The 20,537-nt window shown below is 39.1% G+C and overlaps 2 protein-coding genes across 2 annotated transcripts in view; one reads left to right on the top strand and one right to left on the bottom strand.

Annotated features, from left to right (window-relative positions):
* lrp3 (low density lipoprotein receptor-related protein 3) overlaps positions 1-4,759 on the top strand; it is a 21,496-nt gene extending 16,737 nt beyond the window's left edge. The window contains exon 9 of the mRNA XM_079810607.1: positions 832-4,759. Within this exon, the coding sequence (XP_079666733.1) occupies positions 832-1,683 (852 nt within the window). The 3' untranslated portion in view covers positions 1,684-4,759. The remainder of the gene's footprint in view (positions 1-831) is intronic.
* slc7a10a (solute carrier family 7 member 10a) lies at positions 4,631-20,537 on the bottom strand. Its single transcript, XM_079810608.1, has 11 exons — positions 20,298-20,537; positions 17,087-17,291; positions 16,614-16,765; positions 11,632-11,757; positions 9,861-10,014; positions 8,588-8,711; positions 8,383-8,486; positions 8,199-8,295; positions 7,116-7,265; positions 6,846-7,023; positions 4,631-6,752 (listed from the first exon to the last, which is right to left on the bottom strand). The coding sequence occupies exons 1-11, from the start codon at positions 20,443-20,445 to the stop codon at positions 6,655-6,657; spliced, it is 1,536 nt and encodes a 511-aa protein (XP_079666734.1). The 5' UTR covers positions 20,446-20,537; the 3' UTR covers positions 4,631-6,654.

Below are 20,537 nucleotides of genomic sequence, written 5' to 3'. Positions count from 1 at the left end.
TTGAATAATGGATTGATAAAGTCTTGTCTGAAAGTTTGAAAAGTTTTGCAGATGTATGTGTTTGAAATGTTACCCTTTAGAAATTTGTATTTAATTTATTTCTTTATTTCCTGATTATATTGAAAACATTTTTAGACCTAAAATGAAAAAATGCTTAATTTCTCAAAATAACTCATAATAACATAATTGTAATTCATTAAATTCTACTTTCTTTAATTCAAATTCCAGTTCAACTTCCTGTAGGTTGTGCCAGTTCAGTTAAGATTCCCACAAAATCCACAAAGACACTAAGCAAACAAATATATGACAAACAATAATAAAAATGAGAAACAATTTCCTTGTTTTTCCCACTAAATAGCTTTTTTTTTATTATCTATTATCTGAGTCTTTCTCCTGCTCTCTTTCTGATAAAATAGTTCTCAACTGAAAAGCTATGACATTTATTAATAGACTGCATATTTTTAGCTCTACAAATTAACATCAGTCTTCAGATGAGATGTGTAAGAAATTAGATCTACACATACAAGAGCATTTAATAACAAAAACAAATGGCTTGAAATAAAACATCTGAAAATGTCTTGAGCTGTGGTAACCGTGGTAAGTTGAATTATTGAAAAATAATGCACATCCAAGGTGAATTACCACCTCTGGTGAGCATTTTTCAATTATTCAACGGCATGTCGTCAATTATTTCTTACTTAAAGTACGGGAGTTTGCATCATGTGATTAAAAAGGCAAACGCTGTCTCCATGGCAACTGTAGAGAGTCCAACTGAATGACTGACAGTTATTTGATAGAGTCCATTTTTTTCATTTTCTGTGTCTCTCTCAGGCGTCCGTTCTGCAGAATCTCCGTTCGGCTATGCGGAGGCAGATTCGCCGTCACTCCTCTCGTCGTTCTTCGTCACGGCGGCGGCTTGGTCGTCTGTGGAATCGCCTCTTCCATCGTGGCTCTCGGTTACGGGGTCAGATCCCTCTCCTCACGCCTCCGGGTCACACTCATACAACCGCGCACCCCGATCTGAGCCTCCACAGCTACAATACAGCAGACGATGGCGGGGAGGAGTCGCGCGAGAGTGCGGGGCAGACTCCGCTGCCCTGTTCGACGGTGGCGCTGGGATTAGCGCTGCAGGCTCACACTGAGGCCCTCTGCCTACCTGACAGAGAGTCTCCGGCCTCTCCTCTCTCTCTGCCCTCACCCTGCTCGCCCCGCTCCGCCTCTGACACCCTGGAGGACGAAGATGATGAAGATGACAGAAGTTCAGAGGGGATGAGAGCTAGATCCAAACACGGCATTTCCCCAAAACAGAAAGATGATGATAGTCCTGCTGGACCCTCTGATAGCCCCAAACGCAGCACAAGCCGGTCGAGATCCTCCAGACGGCTGGTGCAGGAACTGGCTGCAGAGCTCAGGGGAGTCTCTCTCCTACGCTATACCTCTGTGGGCATCTCTCCGCTTTCTTCCCCAGAGTCACCCATGTCCTCTAGTGGTCAGTCTGAGGAGCAGAGGAGCTTTCCTACATTCAGAAAACCACACATGGACGCACACACAGACTTGCTCACAAATGCTCACGGACACTCCAGGAAATCATCAGGAACGGAAGATGTTCCTGGTGACTGTGTCAGGCTTTGCAGACTCACAACTAGTGAGGAAGATGATGATGATATTTTGTTAGTGCACTGAGAAGCCTTTATCAACTTCCCTATTCTGATTTTGTGCCAATACAATGAGCCTTACCAGGTTCAACCAACAGCCTTCCATCCAGAGTAATAAAGTGCGTTTACATGCAGTTAAAATCAAGCTTTTTGCATAGTCGAGCTGCAGTCTTCCTCTGACTGTATATATGTCACAATTTGAATACAAATATTTGAAGGATTAAATACATGTTGAGCATCACCTGGACAAGCCAAATTACAGTCACGTCTGGGTCTGTTAGTCCGACTTTGCAAAAACCAGACTGGTACTATTTCAGTCAGGCTGAAGCATTTACATGAGATTTAAAAAAAAAAAAATTATTGCTTTAGTTAGATTGAAATTGACGTGCATGTAAACATACAGTACAGTTCAAAAGTTTGGGGTCAGTTTGGGTTATTTTTTATTTTTTAAGAAATGTATATTTTATTCAGCAAGAATGCATTACATTGATCAAAAGACTTTTACATTTTTACAAAAAAATGTCAATTTAAAATAAATGCTTTTCTAGAATTGAATGAAAAAAACTAAAATATTAAGCAGCACAATTGTTTTCAACATTAATAATAATAAGAAATGTTTCTTGAGCGGCAAATCATCATATTAGAATGATTTCTGAAGAATCATGTGACACTGAAGACTGGAGTAATGATGCTGAAAATTCAGCTTTGCCATCATAGGAATAAGTTACATTACAATAGAAAACGGTTATTAAAAATTGTGACGACATTTCACAATATTACTGATTTACTGTATTTTTGATAAAATGCATGTAGCCTTGGTGAGCAGAAGAGAAATTATGTTAAAAAAAAAAAACGTACCAACCCCGAACTTTTGAACGGTAGTGTACTTGCAAATTTGGAGCCTTGTAGTTGCAGAATGTTTGCCCTGTAAGAGTAGAACACAGGTGAGTCGATCTCAGACACTGCAGAGTTTTTTCTTGGGTCATACTGGATCAGATGATCTCACAGTTCAGCTCCAGCATTTAGTATGATTGTTCACATGCTAGAAATCACCAAAAAACATATAAATGTGGCTACAACACTACAGCACACATATGTGCATAAATACTATCTCTCGTGGAATATCATGTCAATAACACAGAACTTCATATGCCTGAATCTCTACTTCTCATCAATAACATTCTGCTATGACCTTCAGAAACTCTGAGAAGACTTCAGAAATCTCCTCTCACCTCCCCAACGCCTTATAAGAGATTCACCATGTCGCCTACAGAGGGTAACATTCCTGCGCTCATTTAATTTTTATATGAACCAGACAGTTGTTTCAGAATTTTGCTTTACACATTCAGATCTGAAAATGTTTTGATTGTGTTCTACATATATATATATACACACACTACCGTTCAAAAGTTTGTGGTCAGTAAGGTTTTTTTAATGATTTTGAAAGTCTTATGCTCACCATGGCTACTTTTATTTGATCAAAAACTATAAAAACAGTGATTTTTTTTATGCATCCTTGCTAAATAAAAGTATTCATTTATTTTACAAAAATATCATATTGACCCAAACTTTTGAAAGGCAGTGTAAGATTTTATAACCTCAGACTACTGGAGCTTTTTTAGTTATAATTTATAATCGGCTTTTTTGTATTTATGGTTTGTTTTGTTAGTCTGGCCACCATACTGTAATATAATGGCAGGTCAAACAATGACTTGAGTTAATGTTAAGAAGCTTTTTTCCCCCATGTAAAAGACAGTGAGTCTTTTCTTAAGGGAAGCAGAACTCAGGGATTGTATAATGGTTAATGAGAGAGAAGCAGTTAACATGGATTTCCTTTTTAACAGCGGTAGTCTGAAGTTCTGAAGCTATCAGGACATGACAGAGTCATGGGAAAATGACTCAATATCACATTTGTGTTTGAGCTCACACTGTCTTTGTTTTTCAATTTAATTTGCATTCATGCATTTGGCACTTGAAGGACTGATTTGCCAGTAAGATTACTTTGCTGCTTTTTCCATGAATGTATGTTCTGTGTTTTTTAAATGTAGTGCCACATACTCTGTGCAAGTCTTGCTGCTTTAGCACACTTGGTCCTGGTCCAAGCTTGGAAATGAGAACTAATCGAACTAAAAAGCTGATCCCATCTTTGAAGGGTCAGTCTGTTCCTTCGTTTCATTCTCCCTGCTGGCCGACTGCCTGTTATTTCACACCTGTCTCCATCCTCCATGCTCAGACTGCAGGATTTCTTGTCTTATCCCAGAGGTTCAAGAATGTGCCATTTCAGAGATTGACATATTTTATACAGTTGCAAATAATGTTTAATTACAATGTGAATCATTTGAATTCAGTGCCATTAGAGAAGTCCTGCATTGTCTGGGTTCAATTGAAACGGCTTTAAAAAAGTACTACTAAGATACTTTACTTGCTTGCAGTATCTGTGACTATTTCTTTGACATTTTCTAAATAGCGTCCTTCGTGTCCTGAATAATTCAAATAAAATTCAATCACTCAACAGATACAGCCACAGTAAAGTCTTCAGGGTTATTCGGCCAGCAGCTTGAAACCAAGACCAGTGGTTCTCAACCTTTTTGACTCTGAGGCAATCCATCTAACACAATATTTGAAGACCCTCATTTTTAATAACAAACAATCAGTGTTGAAATATTGAATTAATCAAGATTAATTTTGTGGTTCCACAAGTTTAAAGAACTATTTGAACTTGAATAAAAACAATAGTTATTGAGGAGGGAAAATAATAATTTTTAATTTGTGTGTGTGTTTAGCATTTTAATTAAGTTATTTTAATATAATGAACTTAAATATTTTTAAGTCAGCCCCCTTGGAAGTTTACTGTGGGCCCCTGGTTGAGAACCACTGCCCTGGACTGATTTCTCTCTTCTTTTTTTCATTGCAGTCTATGGTTGCCTTTAACATATTTTGTAAATATATTTAATATTTAATTTTTCCCTCCTTTCACACAGGTTGTGTATGTCTGGTAATGTTCAAGGTTGATACATGTTTGAAAAGGTTTTGATTGATTTCATTTCCTGGAAGGATGAAAACTACTTTGTGTTTACTTGTACCTTGAATTAAACGCACATTTCTCCATTAGATATTGAGACTAATTTATTATCTTGATAGAGTCATTCATAAAAAGTAATCTTCCCTGAAGAATGCAATTAGTCCTTTAGCATATATACCAGAGGCCATATTGCAGAAACTTCCTGTCAGAAGTCTTAGGAGCCATAGATACTTAAACTGATACTAAAGGCTGCACCCTCCGGAGGTCGCATTTGTCATACACTTACGTCATCAAAGATTTTAGGAAAGTAATCATCATAAAATTGACAAGTATTCCTTGTGCTGTGTAAATTCTTGTAATTTCTTTCTTTGCGATATAATGGAAACTTTTCTGAAATGACCCTCAATGACATGTAGCCGACAAATGCAACCTTTGTAGGGCGCAGCCTTCGAAATGAGACCGCAAAGCCTTCATGTCTTTACTCATTCACACACAGTGTAAAACAATTATTACTTGCAACCTTTTTTTTTTTTTTTATTAAATTTAATGTGCTAATATTGTTAATGATAAACAGCTTTTAACATTTTTTTTTTTTTACAAAACAAGTATATCAGCATACATATCTATAGTGCATTCAATGTGAAACATGTATACTTAATACATACGTTTCATACTTAACTAATGTCAGGAATGTGATCTCACAATGAATCCCTGATGTATTTGACATTTTAAGCAATATTTACATTAAGATTTCACTGTACTGTGCTTTTCATTGTGCCTTTGCCGCTGTGGGCAGTGAGAGCATGAACACTGCTGGTCTTGGCAGATATCACTGAGAGACACTGAGCTGGACCAATGGAAAGAGGCGAGCACTGGGGTATGATAGTGTGTCTAGAAAGATCTGAGGGCACTCAAGTGCAAAAGCCTCTAATCAACTCCTTCAGATCCAAAATCTGTTTGACAGATTTCAGTTTGGTGGTCAGTTTCAAATGGATCACTGCATCACTTTTGCATATATCTCAGTGGAATGCCAAAAATCCCAGCCAAAATAGACAAATGTCTTGGTTATCTAAAGGCATTAATGAGTTGAGGACTACATCTCCTTTTAGATAACAGTTGAAAGTGTCAGCCTAATAGGATTTTTTGAAATGTAAAGCACCTTTTATGTAAATAACATTATTAAAGAAGAATGAACTTGGAACATCTCATGGTTCCTATCAGCATAAGGCTAAGAGACTGGCAGTGCTAATGAGTGCTGGGGCAGAGCCTCTGTTAAACAGTGGCAGGAGATTGTTGCTTATATTTAGGAAGCATGGCAATACGTTTAGCGTGCAATATGAGCTAAAATAGGCAACTACATTAAAGTGCCTAGACTATTCTTGCATAGACAGTTGAGCGAAGCTAGGCGTTATTATGTTTTTTGCTTGAGGGAGTAAGTCATTAATAGGAGGACTAGAGGACAGGGCCTAATCCTCTTGAAAGTTCAGAGTTACAGATGGAGTTTAGATTTCAGAAGACTGGGTTAAGAGGTAAATAGGCTTCAACAAGTCCCCTTCGCTCACTTACAGGGGATTACTAATAGAAAGTCTACTTAAAGTAAAGATAAAAACCTCAAATACAGAGAGAGATCCTGTAAGGCACATGAGAATACACCAACAGTTCTCACAAAACGAACAACTCCCAGAGAAAACATGAAGACAACATAGGAATTCGCCTCCAACAGGACAGGAGGAGGGCGCGTTCAATTACAAGGTGGTGTCCGGACAAATGTATGCAAGAGGAGAACTGTTTCAACTACGAAATGCGATGTCTGAGTGAGAAAACATAAAACTTCTGTTTCTTCTGCTGTGATGGCTGAGTCTCAGAGGAGCTTCTGGGGAGCATCTTCTCACATACAGCATCAGACAAAGAAAACACTCAACAACGGATGGAAAACAGGTCTTTGCTATTCCAGTGCAAGATGTCCTGTGCTGACTCTCACAGCTCAGATTTTTCTGTCAGAGGCTGTATTTCAGAAGGGTCCTCCTGAGGGAAGACCACATAACACAACTTCTGCCCCAGATAGGTGACTTTCTCTGAAACACATGCACATTTACAGATGTCAGATGGTTTTTCATTGCAGAGTGCTAACAAAACAATGCAAAGACGTTTTGGCTGGTCTTACTTACCCACGGCACTGTAAACCCAGTATGGTTTGTTCTTCCACTGCACTCCAATGTAGTAGATGGGGACTCCAGTGAGCATGATCACCAGCCCCATACCACACACCACTGGCTCCGAGTACAGACTAAAACCCAGCAACACTGCCCAGAACACTAGATAGCTGCAAGGGACCAACAAGTTTACCTGCACAAAGTGAGAGAAGAGGGAGGTGAATAAAACCAAAACCCTGACCAGTCAATCGAACTGATGAGGTCTGTAGGTGGCAACTCAAGTACCTTGATGGGTCGGACTAGTTTGGGTTTCTTCCATCTGTAGTACAGCAGCCCAGCTATAGTGACTCCATATGAGAGGTAGTTTATAAAAGACACGTAGTTTATCAAGTTATGAGTGTCCCCGATACACAGGATCACTATGGTCGCTGTACACTATGGAGAACAAGAGAGAAAGACACTTAGGCCCTGTTTGCACCTGGTATAAGATCCATCTAATACAGCGATTCTCAACCTTTTTGACTTGAAGGCCCCATATATTGGCTATGATATTTTCTTCTGGCATTTTATGTTGTAATAACTTCTCAAACTCTTCTCACTTTTTAATTAACATAAACTGGGAATGTTGATTTATTATATTAATTAACCATGATTCATTTTGTGATTCAAATTTTTTAGTAATTCTCTAGTTCTTCAATAAAAAAACATCAGTTATTGAGAGGGAAAATATGAATCTCAGATTTTTAACTTAGAATTTTAATTAAGTTAGATTAAGTCATCCAGTGACCCCCCTTGGAAGTTTGCTGGGGCCCTCCTGGTTGAGAACCACTTGTCTAATGTTAATCAAAAAAGTTACGAAAAACACCAAGTCAGCACACTCTTGTTTCCAAAAGTACTTTTAAATTGTAATCTCACCATAGATTCAATGTTTTGTGACATATTTTAGTCCAACTGCTATATTAACTGAACTGTAAATGTGCTTCACATGGTCTGTGTCATTGAATGTTGATGTCAAGCAAATCCGTGAAGTTCTGTGAAGAAAATATATTCGTCTTTTCCAAATGTTTCGATTAGACCGTTATTGCGAAAGGGACACATAACCAGCCAAGTTTGCACCCTTGTTTAGTGCAGTGGTTGATTGACATGTGAGTAGGTGGTCCAGAACGCATCAGGAAAGATTGGCTAGTGTTTATACATATGCAATGTGATCACATGAGTTTTCTATTACCTCTCAATGTGGTTTGAGTGATCTGTTCACAAAACATTCTGGACCTCGTTTAGACCTGAATTGGATCAACCAAATCATGCGGGCTGAAAGCAGTGTTATGTTGCATGTGCTGTGTGTGTGAATAGCTCTTTCTCTCTCACACAAACAATCAGGGCAGGGATTGGTGTGCAGCTCTTAAGGTGGATCATAGCCAACAGGTAGGGCAGGTGACCCTCTCTGGCGCCTGAGAAACATAACCTGTGGAGGATGGGCAATGAAGCGATAAATACTCTGGTATCAGGGTTGCTGTATTAAGCCAGGGTAATAGTGCTTGTGTTTCTTTACCTAGAAGAGGTAAACAAGTATCCGTTAATCCCCCCAAAGGTGGAAAGAGCAACAGAGATGGGCATCACCCAGGAGAATATTCCTAGCAGCTTCTCTCCAAATGTCTGCAATACAACACACAAAAACAGATGCCGATTTGTCAAAGCACCTAATAGATAGCATGTTGTTTTTGCAGAATAAGGCAGAAGAGGTCAGAGAATCTCACCACAGCAACAGCATTCGACTCCAGCAGCTCTTGAGGGGACATGGAGGAGAAGTATGCAATGTTGGTGAGAGTATAGACGAGCGTCACCAGAGGGATGGAGATGTAGATCGCACGTGGAAGATTCCTAGACAGATACACCAGAAACCATAACACACCATACAATATATGCTGTATGAGAGCTGGGCTGATTTTCTGTAAGATTTATAAAAAGTGTGTACACAAAAAGTGAGGCAGAGCTACTGTATGTGCAAAAGTGAATAGAAGTAAAAAATCAGTGAAGATCAAGTATGAAAAAATTAATTATGAAAAAAAAAAATAATTGTAATAGGCCCTACACACACACACATTGTGTTTATATGTTTTATGGGGACACTGTAGACATATATTTTATACAGTACAATCTGTATCTTCTATCCCCCTAACCCTATACCTAAACCTACCCATCACAGAAAACTTTCTGCATTTTTACATTTTCAAAAAACATTACTTAGTATGATTTATAACCAAAAAATGTCCCCACAAAGACAAGAATTTTGGATATTGCTGTCTTTGTGGGGACATTTTGTCCCCGTTACGAAGGGTTCACCTGGGCCACACACACACACTATATTCACATACCTCTTAGAGAGCAGTTCTTCAGTGGATTTGGTTAATTATTTTTTGGTTAATTAATTAATTTGGCTATTTAATTCATTTTGCTTCTTTTTATTGACAGTCTTTTAATTTGTAGCCCAAACTATTTTTGAGAAAATGTGACAAGCCTTTGGCAACAGAAGTGCTGTTTCTGCCATCTGCTTGAAACACAGAAAGCATCTCAAATAGCCACAAATTAATCATTCTTTCGTTGACCTGTTTTGTGCATTTCCGACAACTTGAGCACTTTTGAGGTAGGTTTGGAATACGGTACTCGATGCTACGTGACATGAATAAATTATGCAGTTTATGGATACTTGTTTGTTTCACTGTTTGCTGCTTCTATTTTTACTGTTGCTGTATTTAATGTCACTTGGTGGTTGAAATTATTTGTCATTTGGTTATCTTTTACATAGGGTTAGGCGTACCGTCACTGTGGTTTGTGTATTAAAGGAGGTCTGCCTGTTTGTATGTTATGCAGTGCAGTTGTTGTTCTGATTGCATTTTGTTAATGAAAAACAAGAATATTTACTCGGCAGTAACTGTGTAACCATGTACATTTCCCCCTGGGGCCCTAGGTGATCGCCTGTTGGATGGCCCGACCCTGATTTTGACACAGTAAAGACCAATAAAGACTCACTTGCGAGGCTCAACCAGCTCTTCAGTCACATAGTTGAGGAAGTTCCAACCACTGTATGCAAATGAGGCCTGCAGGAAAGCCAGAGCAATCTGCCCCACTGACGGATCCTTTATGAACTCAAAAGCTGCCTGAGGCTCCAATGCATCATAGTGTCCTAGAGAGAGATATATAGAAAATATCTGATTAATTCACACTTAATCTGAATATGACAGACACTTTGTCCAAAGGGATTTGCATTGCATTTCAAAGTTCCAGGTTATGTATTTCCTGGGATTCAAACCCATGACCTCAGTGTCACTATAGCTATGCCCTTTTGTTTGAGCTACAGGAATAGGATACTCACCAAATGTCTGAGCCTCCAAAAAGCCTTTCTCTCTACTGTCAATCAAGTGTGAAACTGCACTGCTTAGATCTCTCATTTACTCAATTCTTTCTCTTGTCAGTTCAGGGAATGCCTCCAGACAAGCACGCTAAATAAAAATATAAATAAAAAAGTCTGACTGTAACGGTTCGCAGCCATAAACTGGTGCTTTATTGTAACATCACTCCGTTGTTTAAAAGTAAGTCAGAGAAAGTTCACATGGTTAAAGAACTTCTGCAACGGAGGCTTACATTTTGCATCAGTGCCACAATTATATGCTACAGTCTTAGCTTAGTTTGTTATGCTTATCTTGTCATGCATCTCTTAGCAACGAGGCACATGTTTCTGAGTTTAGTTCGTTCGGAATGACCTAAGAGTCTATAGTGTGTGATCCTCAGTCGTTTAGTGTATGATGCCTTGTGTTTTAAAATCTGTTCAGATTTTAAAAGTCGTGTAGTGTATTCCAGCCTTAAATTTCACTGGTTCAAGTTTTAGTAAGAGTGATTTAAGAACCAACCCATCATTGTGCCATTGAGCAAGGCACTTAACCTCAGGTTGCTTTAAGGGGGCTATCCCAGGAGTAAAATGTATTGTAAATCACTTTGAACAATAAAGTATCTTATAAGACCTACCATATCATAATACAAGACCTACCACTAGATGTCACTATTGAAAAAAAATGGTTCCTTCCAAAATCCACAGAATAATAAAAAATTATTTTAAAAAAACGAGGTGGAGTAAATAATGACAGATTCTTCATTTTTGGGAGAATTGGTCATCTAATGAAAAGCTTTAGAAGATATGGTTTTAGTAGATGGTTTCCTCTCTTTTTTTAAGACCAGCCCATTTTGTTTTGTGTTGTTTGGATTATTTCAGTGGCCTGCACCCACACAAGGTGAATCTTTTGCTTTTTATTCATTAGATAATAGGACTGTTAGGGCTGGCAGAAGCTGGCCTTCTTGTGATGGGGCCGCTTGATGATTCATGGCATTTAACTGTGGGAATTAGTCACAGGTGTGAGTTTTCATACTATTTTCCTTTCTGTCCTTTGCCTACTCTTTATTTCTCTCTTTTAACCTCTTAACTTCATCCTCTGCTTCAGTGGTTTACACACAAGCAAAATCCTGTTCCAGTTCAGGAAAGTGTTCGATTGATTGCTTATCTGTACAGTTTGGCCTAACAACTGAAAGTAAGGGAAAAATCAATAGAGTATAGAATTGTGATACCCTTAATGTTCAATAATTAACATCACTGTACATTTATAGACTTTAAGATGCTTTGGTAATTCGTTCTGCATCGATTTTAACAGCACAAAACCCCTCGTTTTTGAGAGAGAGAATAGCATATTTCATGAAAGACGACAGCTGGCATGAACATACGTGTAAAGTAACCTGATAGTTGCGCACACACCTTTGCAAATCTGGACCATTCCCACTACAATGATGAGAACAAGGGCCAGAAGTTTCCCCACAGTGAAAACATCCTGGATTCGTGTCCCCCAGCGCACACTGGAACAGTTCACCCACGTCAGGAACACTGCAAACACACACCGTGAACACAGTTATTCATTCCCATATTCCAAACTTGCAAACATTTTAGAAAATAACTTCCTTTAAATATTATGAAAAACATTAGCAATATATCCAAAAAATGAAAAACAAAAATGTAATATAATTTATAAAAAAAGACTGTCACACTCTTCGGATGTCTCATCAAAGAGCTGTTTCACGAGAAAAACTCGGTCATAAGTGTCATGGGGACAAACCAGGTTGTGATTCAGTAATGGAAGCAGTGTGGTTTGTTGGCAGAGCAGCACTAACTGGTCACATGGTCCATTTTTATTAGCTTAAAGAGGGGAAATAAAGATCAGATGTAACTTATTTTACGGCTGCAGGCAAAACACTGACCCATTCATGGCTAAGTGGTTCTCAACCAAGGGGCCAAGGCCCACTCAGCAAACTTCCAAGGAGGCCTCAAGATAACTTCATGACTTTTAAAAGAAAAAAATAATCATTGAAATCTGGTAAAAACAACTAAACATGATAGGTCTTATTTTCATTCACCACCTCAGCAACTTTATTTTTCTTTAAAGAACCATGGGTCCCATAGACTTTAAATACCTGCATATATGATGTAGGTAGAAATTGTGACTAAAATATATATATTTAAAAATTGTATTACTTATCCAGTAAATCATGTGACTGTAAAGTCAAGTAGCGTAAATTCGTTAATACTTATGGAATCCTTATGGAATTTAATTTACAGAAACTTGGAGTAGCTGGCCTTATAATACTGTTGTGGATAATGGGCTTCATTGGCAGCCACTTCTCTGACTGAAAGCAGTGTGAGTTAGTGCAGAGGAAAAAACAGAGTAAGATGGTTACCTATACCTTATAGATTTATTTGGTATCTATCTTTAGGCATCAAAATTGGGACAGATAAAAAAAGCTGACAGATAACGAAAAAGTAAAACTATACATTCACAAACGGAAGTACAAGCATTGTAGGCTACTGCTTGTCTGTACATCTGTGTTGAGGTTAGTGGCTTCTGTGTTCAGCCGCATTGTGTAATAGCTCCGGTGTAGATCCGGTACACAGAGGTCCGTCTCCAGGGCTTGACGGCACGGTATACCCAGGCATGCCGAGGGAGACACTGGGCAAAAGGGGAGACGGGTTACCCCCACTCATCCATCAATGGCCGGAATTACCCGCCCACACACGCAAACACATGCGGGGCATCTGTCAGACCCCCTTAGACAAACAGCTTCCGATGCACCACAACAAAACGGCCCTGAATTTTTGGCCAGAGTAAGCAGTCGACAAGAGCAGCTCACAGCCTGCAAACTAACAGCTAACCTGCTCAACTTCATCCACTCATGTAATCCTGAGTTCAATACACACCACCTGTAAACCTCCATGCCCTGACAGCACATTGAGAGTCACTGCAATTATTTCACAGGTATAATGTGCTTAAAATGATAATAATAGCAACATGATCAAAGCCACTAAATTCAAAACATAGTTACATTTATTAGTATTAATCTGATTTTAAAATACAAACACTTTAATTATTAATATTAATGCACATTAATACAGAATGTGTTGTTATCACATGTGTGCATTTAAGCAGTTTATAATATAGGTTCAGAAGAGTTACAGTGTTTGCCAAGGTTTTGTTTGCTCTTGTTTCAGATCTGACTCCAGCTCCTTCTGTTTTGTTTCACAGTGCAGGAGTGACTAAGAGTGGCCAAATGAAGTTAAATGAACACAAAGCTAATGAGAGGAGAATTCTAATGAAGTGCTAACAGCCTTTAAATCTGCCAAAATACAACCACTCACTCCAAACCCCTGAGCGGGACATCCCTCTGCAGCTAATTGACCGATAAAGCCAACAAAAGACGCACTAAATACACAAAAATGTGCAAAACACTACAACTCTCTGTGGTCAATTAAGGCCTAAAAAGAGTACTACATTTTCACGTTTGCTCTGTGTTATAGATGGCAGGCTTTTTAAAAAGTTTTATTTGAAGAAAGACATTCATCAATAAATTTGATCAATTAAACTTCTTCCAAGACTGTTTGAAAAAGTTGGCTACTTTGAAGCTAAATCACAATTGAATATTTTCATATGTCCATTTGTTTTATTTAATCTTTTTAACTGGTATTCTCTCTTTACTTTTATTTGCCAGGATTTATGCATTTATCAACAAATATACAGCCCTTTCATCAGAAGACATGAATCTGAGAAACAAGAATTGAGTCACATGATCTCTTTCGATCTCTGGAGCGTGTGGCCTTTACTTTTACACAAGAGAGAAGCTTCCAACACACTCATAAACCTATAAAAAAATACAAAGCATTAGTACAGTATATTACCTGTCACACAAGTTTGTGACACACATCTTTTATTTCAAGTGAAATGAGAGATAAAGTTGTTATTTTATGCTGCATTGTATTATGCAGATTAAGAAGAATCTCAGAAAAGGTTTGTGTCTCCAATACAGCAGAATGTGTGTGTGTGTGTGTGTGTGTGTGTGTGTGTGTGTGTGTGTGTGTGTGTGTGTGTGTGTGTGTGTGTGTGTGTGTGTGTGTGTGTGTGTGTGTGTGTGTGTGTGTGTGTGTGTGTGTGTGTGTGTGTGTGTGTGTGTGTGTGTGTGTGTGTGTGTGTGTGTGTGTGTGTGTGTGTGTGTGTGTGTGTGTGTGTGTGTGTGTGTGTTTCTCTGTTTGTAATCTGACTGCAGCAGACAGAGCTTGTGACATTCATTCAGAACATTCAGAAGGGGAGGGCAAATGTAACACATGCCGCAATATAGACAAATTCTCACACAGTGCAACTAAGAACATTCACTCACACATAAACAGGGGTTAATGCATGCATCAGTTTACCACTAAAAATATCCACTGCTGCATCAACACAGGTACAGACAGCTTGAAGCCAAAAAAGCCCCAAAACCTGTACCAGCACTTCAAGCTATGGGTAGTGCTTTTTCAGAACGTGTTCCTGAATTTGAATTAAATTAGAATTGCAGTAGAAGACAGGATGTGTGACTGTAATTAATATATGGGGCAATTACAGATACAGTAGACATTAGTAATCAATGCCACAGAAATTGTATTTGATACACAGTATATATAGCATTAAATTCAATCAAATATTCATTTCTTGGAGCATGGTGAAATATTTATGTCAATATTTATTTTATATAATTTATATATTTTTATATAATGTTTTATACATTTCCTGTGAGTGTGGCCAATTCAATTCAAATTCCATCTCATCGACTGAATGAGAGTCAGTTCTTTAACTCCGAATTTCGTCCAACCACACCACTGACTGACCAGTGGAGGTTCATGAACACGGGACAAGGAGGTAAAATTTGTGCATCCAATGCATTTTTACAGTGCAAGGGACATGTTTTGTGGGTATTTGTGTGGGAACTGTGTGTGTGTATAATGTGTGTAAATATCTGTGCGCAAAGATCTCGGGTGAAAGTGTGTGAAGACCTCAGGTGTTCTCCTGAGGTCTTTGAATGTCACAGCTTATATCAGGTTATTTGCTTGGTCTAAAGGTTAATGACAGACGATGGGAGGGAACGCGTTACAACTGTGCCCATCCTGAGCATGACTCACACACTCTAAATGGCTTATTAAAAAAATCATAATTCACTCCTCATTTGTCCGCTTTAACGATGTTTAGCGCCATTCACAAAGTCCCGCCTCCATGCTCTTGTCCATCAAAGAGCTTTGGGGTAGCCAGGACAACCGCAAGGTCCCCAAACAATACACAATACAGAGGACACGCCCACATGTTCCGCCGGCTCAAAGCCTGGCACCATTACGGAGGCTGACGCCACGCAGAGTGAGGGTCAGGTGCCCTTATACCATGACATCGATACCAACCCCACCCTGTGATCTGGACCCAAACAAATACGTCCCTTGAATATTGAATCGGAGCACAGTGATTTGGGATGCAGGTCTAGCATCCTTTGATAGGGTACATACATGAGGTATCTTCCTTAAATAGAGCCTTTGGCCCTTGTCACCCTGCTCTCTAGAGAATGTCTGATTCAAAGCTTTAGTTGGCTGTTCCTCGGACAGATTCTGGATTCTGCTGCCAAAAATAGGGATGGATGGCTCAACTCAGCCAGCACTGTCATTGGGACCACTGCCCTCACATTGACACACCCCCAGCACTCCTTCCTGAGAGCCCCTGTCCAGATCTGACAGGTCCAAACCAGCTGAGTCACGGGGCTCTTCTGAAACAAATACACACGCACGCATAGACATACATTTGATTGGTTCATCACCAGCAGCTCCAAAAATATCCTACCACGAACCCACCCAGGGTTAAGAACCAGGATCAAGATTAAAGCACTGTAAAGTGGACGCACAAGGGGAGAACGCAATTGAGATAGAAAGACAGAATGAAGGTCAAAACAACAGCTGTAGACTCATCATGATTGAATCTATTAGTCAGAATGAACTCTCTATGCACTAGGGATCAGAAGCATTTCCTCTGAGGAGGCAAGGGAAGCAGTGCCTCCTCAAAAAATGTAATGAGAAAATAATCTATATTACAAAAATTAAACAACACAAATATTACAAAATGTGACATTAAAAAGTGTATAGATCAGTAACACTGTTGAACAGCGACACCAGCAGGTAAAGGTACAGCAGGAGTCCGTGTCTCTCTTTCCTCCCCTGAGTCCATTGAGTTTTAACAGACCCCCTAAAGCGTGCGGTGGGTTTGACGGAGCTATGGGTTTGTGGAGGGTTGAGTAATCAGCTTGGTGAAATTAAAGGTAGTCGGTCACATGACAGCAGTACTAAATCAGAGCTGACCTGAGAATGTCATATAAAACCTCATTACTAATGGTGTGTGCTGTACTCACAGACGCAGGCGGTTGAGAGGACCCGGGTGGCGACGTATGGAGGCAGGCAGTTTGGGAAGACAGGCTGTAGCACATAGTTGGAGAAGGTGAGCGCAATCACAGCCAGAGTCGTTGGGTACATGATCAACACTGCGCTCCACAGCAACAAGAACCTGTGAAAACACATAAACAAACGAACATCTTTATCATCGCAGTATACAACAAACACAGAATTCTGAGCAGTGTTAGTGTTTTAACTGAGCAAGCAAGTAAACACATGTTAATCTCCCTGAGGAGAAGCTCCCTTGTGTGCTTCACACACAAACTGAGACGTCCATATTGAAGTTTATGCATTTGGCAGACACTTTCATCCAAAGCAACAAATGTTGGATCTGTTCATGCATTTTCCTGGGAATTAAACCTATGACCTTGGCATTATGGTCTACTGTTTGAACTATATGAATGCTGAGACTAACACTCAACAATAGACCTACCCCACCAGGCCCCCGAAGATCTCTGTCACGTATGAGTAGTCTCCACCTGATTTGGGGATGGTGACGCCCAGCTCGGCATAGCAAAGAGATCCCAGGGCACAGATCCCTCCACCAAGAACCCACACGATGAGTGAAAACCCCACACTGCCTGCATGATCTAGAACACCCTTTGGAGATATGAAGATCCCTGAGCCAATGATGTTGCCTGAGAAAACAAAAGAAACAGCAATGGGTTGTTTCGTCTTCATATATTGTTCCTATAATGTAAAATAAACTTTTGAGGTCTTCATAATGCTTGCATGATATTCTGTATTAGAAATAAATATAGACAAGCTGATTTGCACATTTGCACAGATTCGAATTGAATTGAATTATGCTGTCTACATCATGCCTTCCCATCACTTGCTTACTTGAAATACACCGCAGTCTTAACAAAATGATTGTTTGAATGAAAATCTTTGTTTTTTCCCAGTGCAAAGACAATGTGTCTTCGCAGCTGTCAAAACGCTACTGCACATTCCAGGCAAGCGGACACGATAAATAGGATCAACAATGTTAGAGTCAACATCAGTTGCGAAATCGAGATGAGAGTCCAGTATTCAGTTAAAGGTAAATGTTCTGCTCATTGCATATATATGTTACTAAAACCATCCATGTGCAGTGCCTGAATGATTATGCCTCAGGAAACTTAAACAAAAGACTTTCAATTATACAAGGCTCAGCCACAGCTATGGGCCGAAGCATTATGTAATCCTTTGGGTTCTCTCTTTGTCTGCGAGTGTTCACATAGAATTTGGTAGTACTGTCAGTGGATGTGATTGTTTGCTCCGAGCGCCTCAGACCTGTACACATGAGAAGGCATTGAAGTTGACGAGACCCCGCGCATCTCAAAAACACTCAGTCAAATGAGATTCAAAGTCTCTGAATGAAGTTCACAGGGTCACACTACACCACACTTGACTTTGACTGGTCATACAACAAGTATTAACTCCCCCTTGTGTTAGTTCCAAAATGTACCGAAAACATTGACAAAGGATATTAATCCATTTCTGTTTTAAAACTTGCGTAAATAAAAAGTGTTTCATGTCATTAAATTGTAGTCATGAAATCGGCCTTTGGTTACATCAGCCATTGACAAATGATCAACCACTAGCCTAGACTTTAATTAGTTAAGTTATGATGGTGGTGAATGAGGTTAGATTGTGTCCATTTTATTAAAAAAAGTATTAAAAAGAAGGAAATAAACTGAGTACTGCATGGGCAAAGAGTTGTGTAAAGTAACTGTGACAAAAAGTGTAAAGTAACTGATAAAACTTGCCATTGACCTTGAGTTATATCAGGAGGATATTCCAGCAGAGGAAAACGTTCCCATACTCAGGAGGTAAATGCCACCAGTTAAAATTCAGCAGTTATTTTGCCTTGAAATCCTTGAAGTTCTGCAATCCTATACTCTTCTTAAAGATGCTTGTCAGAATAATGTCAAACATTTAAAGTGGTGAAGGGCTGTGAACAAAATTGTCCCAGCCACACTACCCATAAAGCCACTAAACCATAAACATAACTGAAATTTATAGCTGCACCTGTATGCTGATGTTCAAATGGTACACCGAGCTGAAAACACTGAACCACTTTCACTTGATCTTATACAGCCATGCATTTTAGGGTAAAGGTCAAGGCCATAACGAAGAGTTAACATGAATTATATCTTAAACTTAGATTCACCCCCACCCCCACCCCCATCATTGTTTCTTGTTAAAAAAAAATCTCTAAAAAGAAAAAAAGAGACTAGTCATATGTTTTATAAACACATATGACATATACACCATTCTTTCTGTGCTGTAGTATTACAGTATCTCCTGCTAATTCACTAATACAAGCAGGAAAAAGTATGACAACAATACACTCTACAAAAAATCTATAAAAACAGGACACAATATACTGTATTAATTTGACGGAATTTTCTGTATTTATTTTTTACAGGTGTTTTTCTTTCATTGCGTTGTGTTTTAGGGTTAACTGAAATGCCCGTAAAATTACTGGATAATGTCAGGGTAATAAGCTGCCAGTACATTTTCTGTTATTTTACGGATTCATTTTTTACAGTGTAGTCTCCTTTATACCATATGCTTCAAGGAGGATAGCCAAATTTCACTGACATAACACATTACAAACTACAATAACAAAAGTACAAAGGCATAATGTCAACTTATCAAAGGCTTCCATTCGATGACCTTTACACAATAGCGTGTGCTGCTCTATCAGCTCACATTCCAAACGAATAGTTTACATTTTTTGTTAAAACACTGTAAAAAATATTTAATTATATATCCGCACTGGGGATTATTGATGGATGTGTCCAGCACACAAATGATAAAAAGAAAAGTTAAAAAAGGCTTTAGAGTAGTAGCCTATAAAATCGGTTTGAAGGATGCTTCAATTTGAGGATGCCAAAACATGCATTTTAAATCTGATTTATTTATTTTCCTTTCCAGAAATGATTCCATCTTATTCCCTGATGTATTGAATACAATAAACATTTAAATCATGTAATGTGTTTAATTCTACAGATAGCCTACAGTCCATGCATTACACTCAAACTTTAAACGTGCATTAAAGGGAGCACATCGATCTTCCTTACATAAAAAGTCTACACTTTCTAAACAAGTCTACCTATTTAATTCTATATATTACACTGCACTGCATATAGCAATGGACTCTTATATGGTTGGTTTGTTCAGCGCACGTGAAGGAAACAGTGTAGTGGGTCGCAGCCACGTAAGCGCGGAGTTGAGTTTCAGCCTGATTCTCTTCCTCAATGATGCAATCTGCGCTCTGATGAACAGAGTCTGATGGAGACTACTGTACGTAGCGGCATGGCACGAGACGTCTTCTCTACGGAAACCATGCAATGCTGCTTGTCTTCACGTGGACTGTTGTCCTTACAAACTAAGACACCCGTACGATATGAGTTTGGACATGAGTTGAGACATGGCTTTATAATACTTTATTTTTCATAAGAAACACTCGACATTTAGAACGAAGCGCATTTCAGACAGCAGATATGAAAGAGTGAGGACTAACGATTAAAAGATGAATAGAATAAAGAGAAGAAGACAGTGGGCAAATGACAGACAAAGAAACATGCTAAGGGAGAAAGTTCAAGCTGGTTAGAGCGCATGCTTTGGCATATTAATATGAGGAAACGTCTCACCTATAATTATGGCGCACGCGCTCAAGAGACCAATTTCTTTTTTAAGAGTCACTCTCTCCTTAGATCCACTTTGGTTTCCTCCGGAGTCTAACATCTTCTGTTGCTCCGTTTTCGCGCAGTTTCTACGGTTCGTTTCGGTTCCATCCATTTGTGCGGCTGTTCAAGAAAACGGCATCTGTATCCGCGCCCGGTCTCATATAGCGGGTTGATGCAGGGCGCTCACGCATGCGCAGACCTCCT

The sequence above is a fragment of the Gobio gobio genome, assembly GCF_949357685.1.
Source record: "Gobio gobio genome assembly, chromosome: 2".
Lineage (NCBI taxonomy): Eukaryota > Metazoa > Chordata > Actinopteri > Cypriniformes > Gobionidae > Gobio > Gobio gobio.
This window is presented reverse-complemented; position numbering and strand designations above follow the sequence as displayed.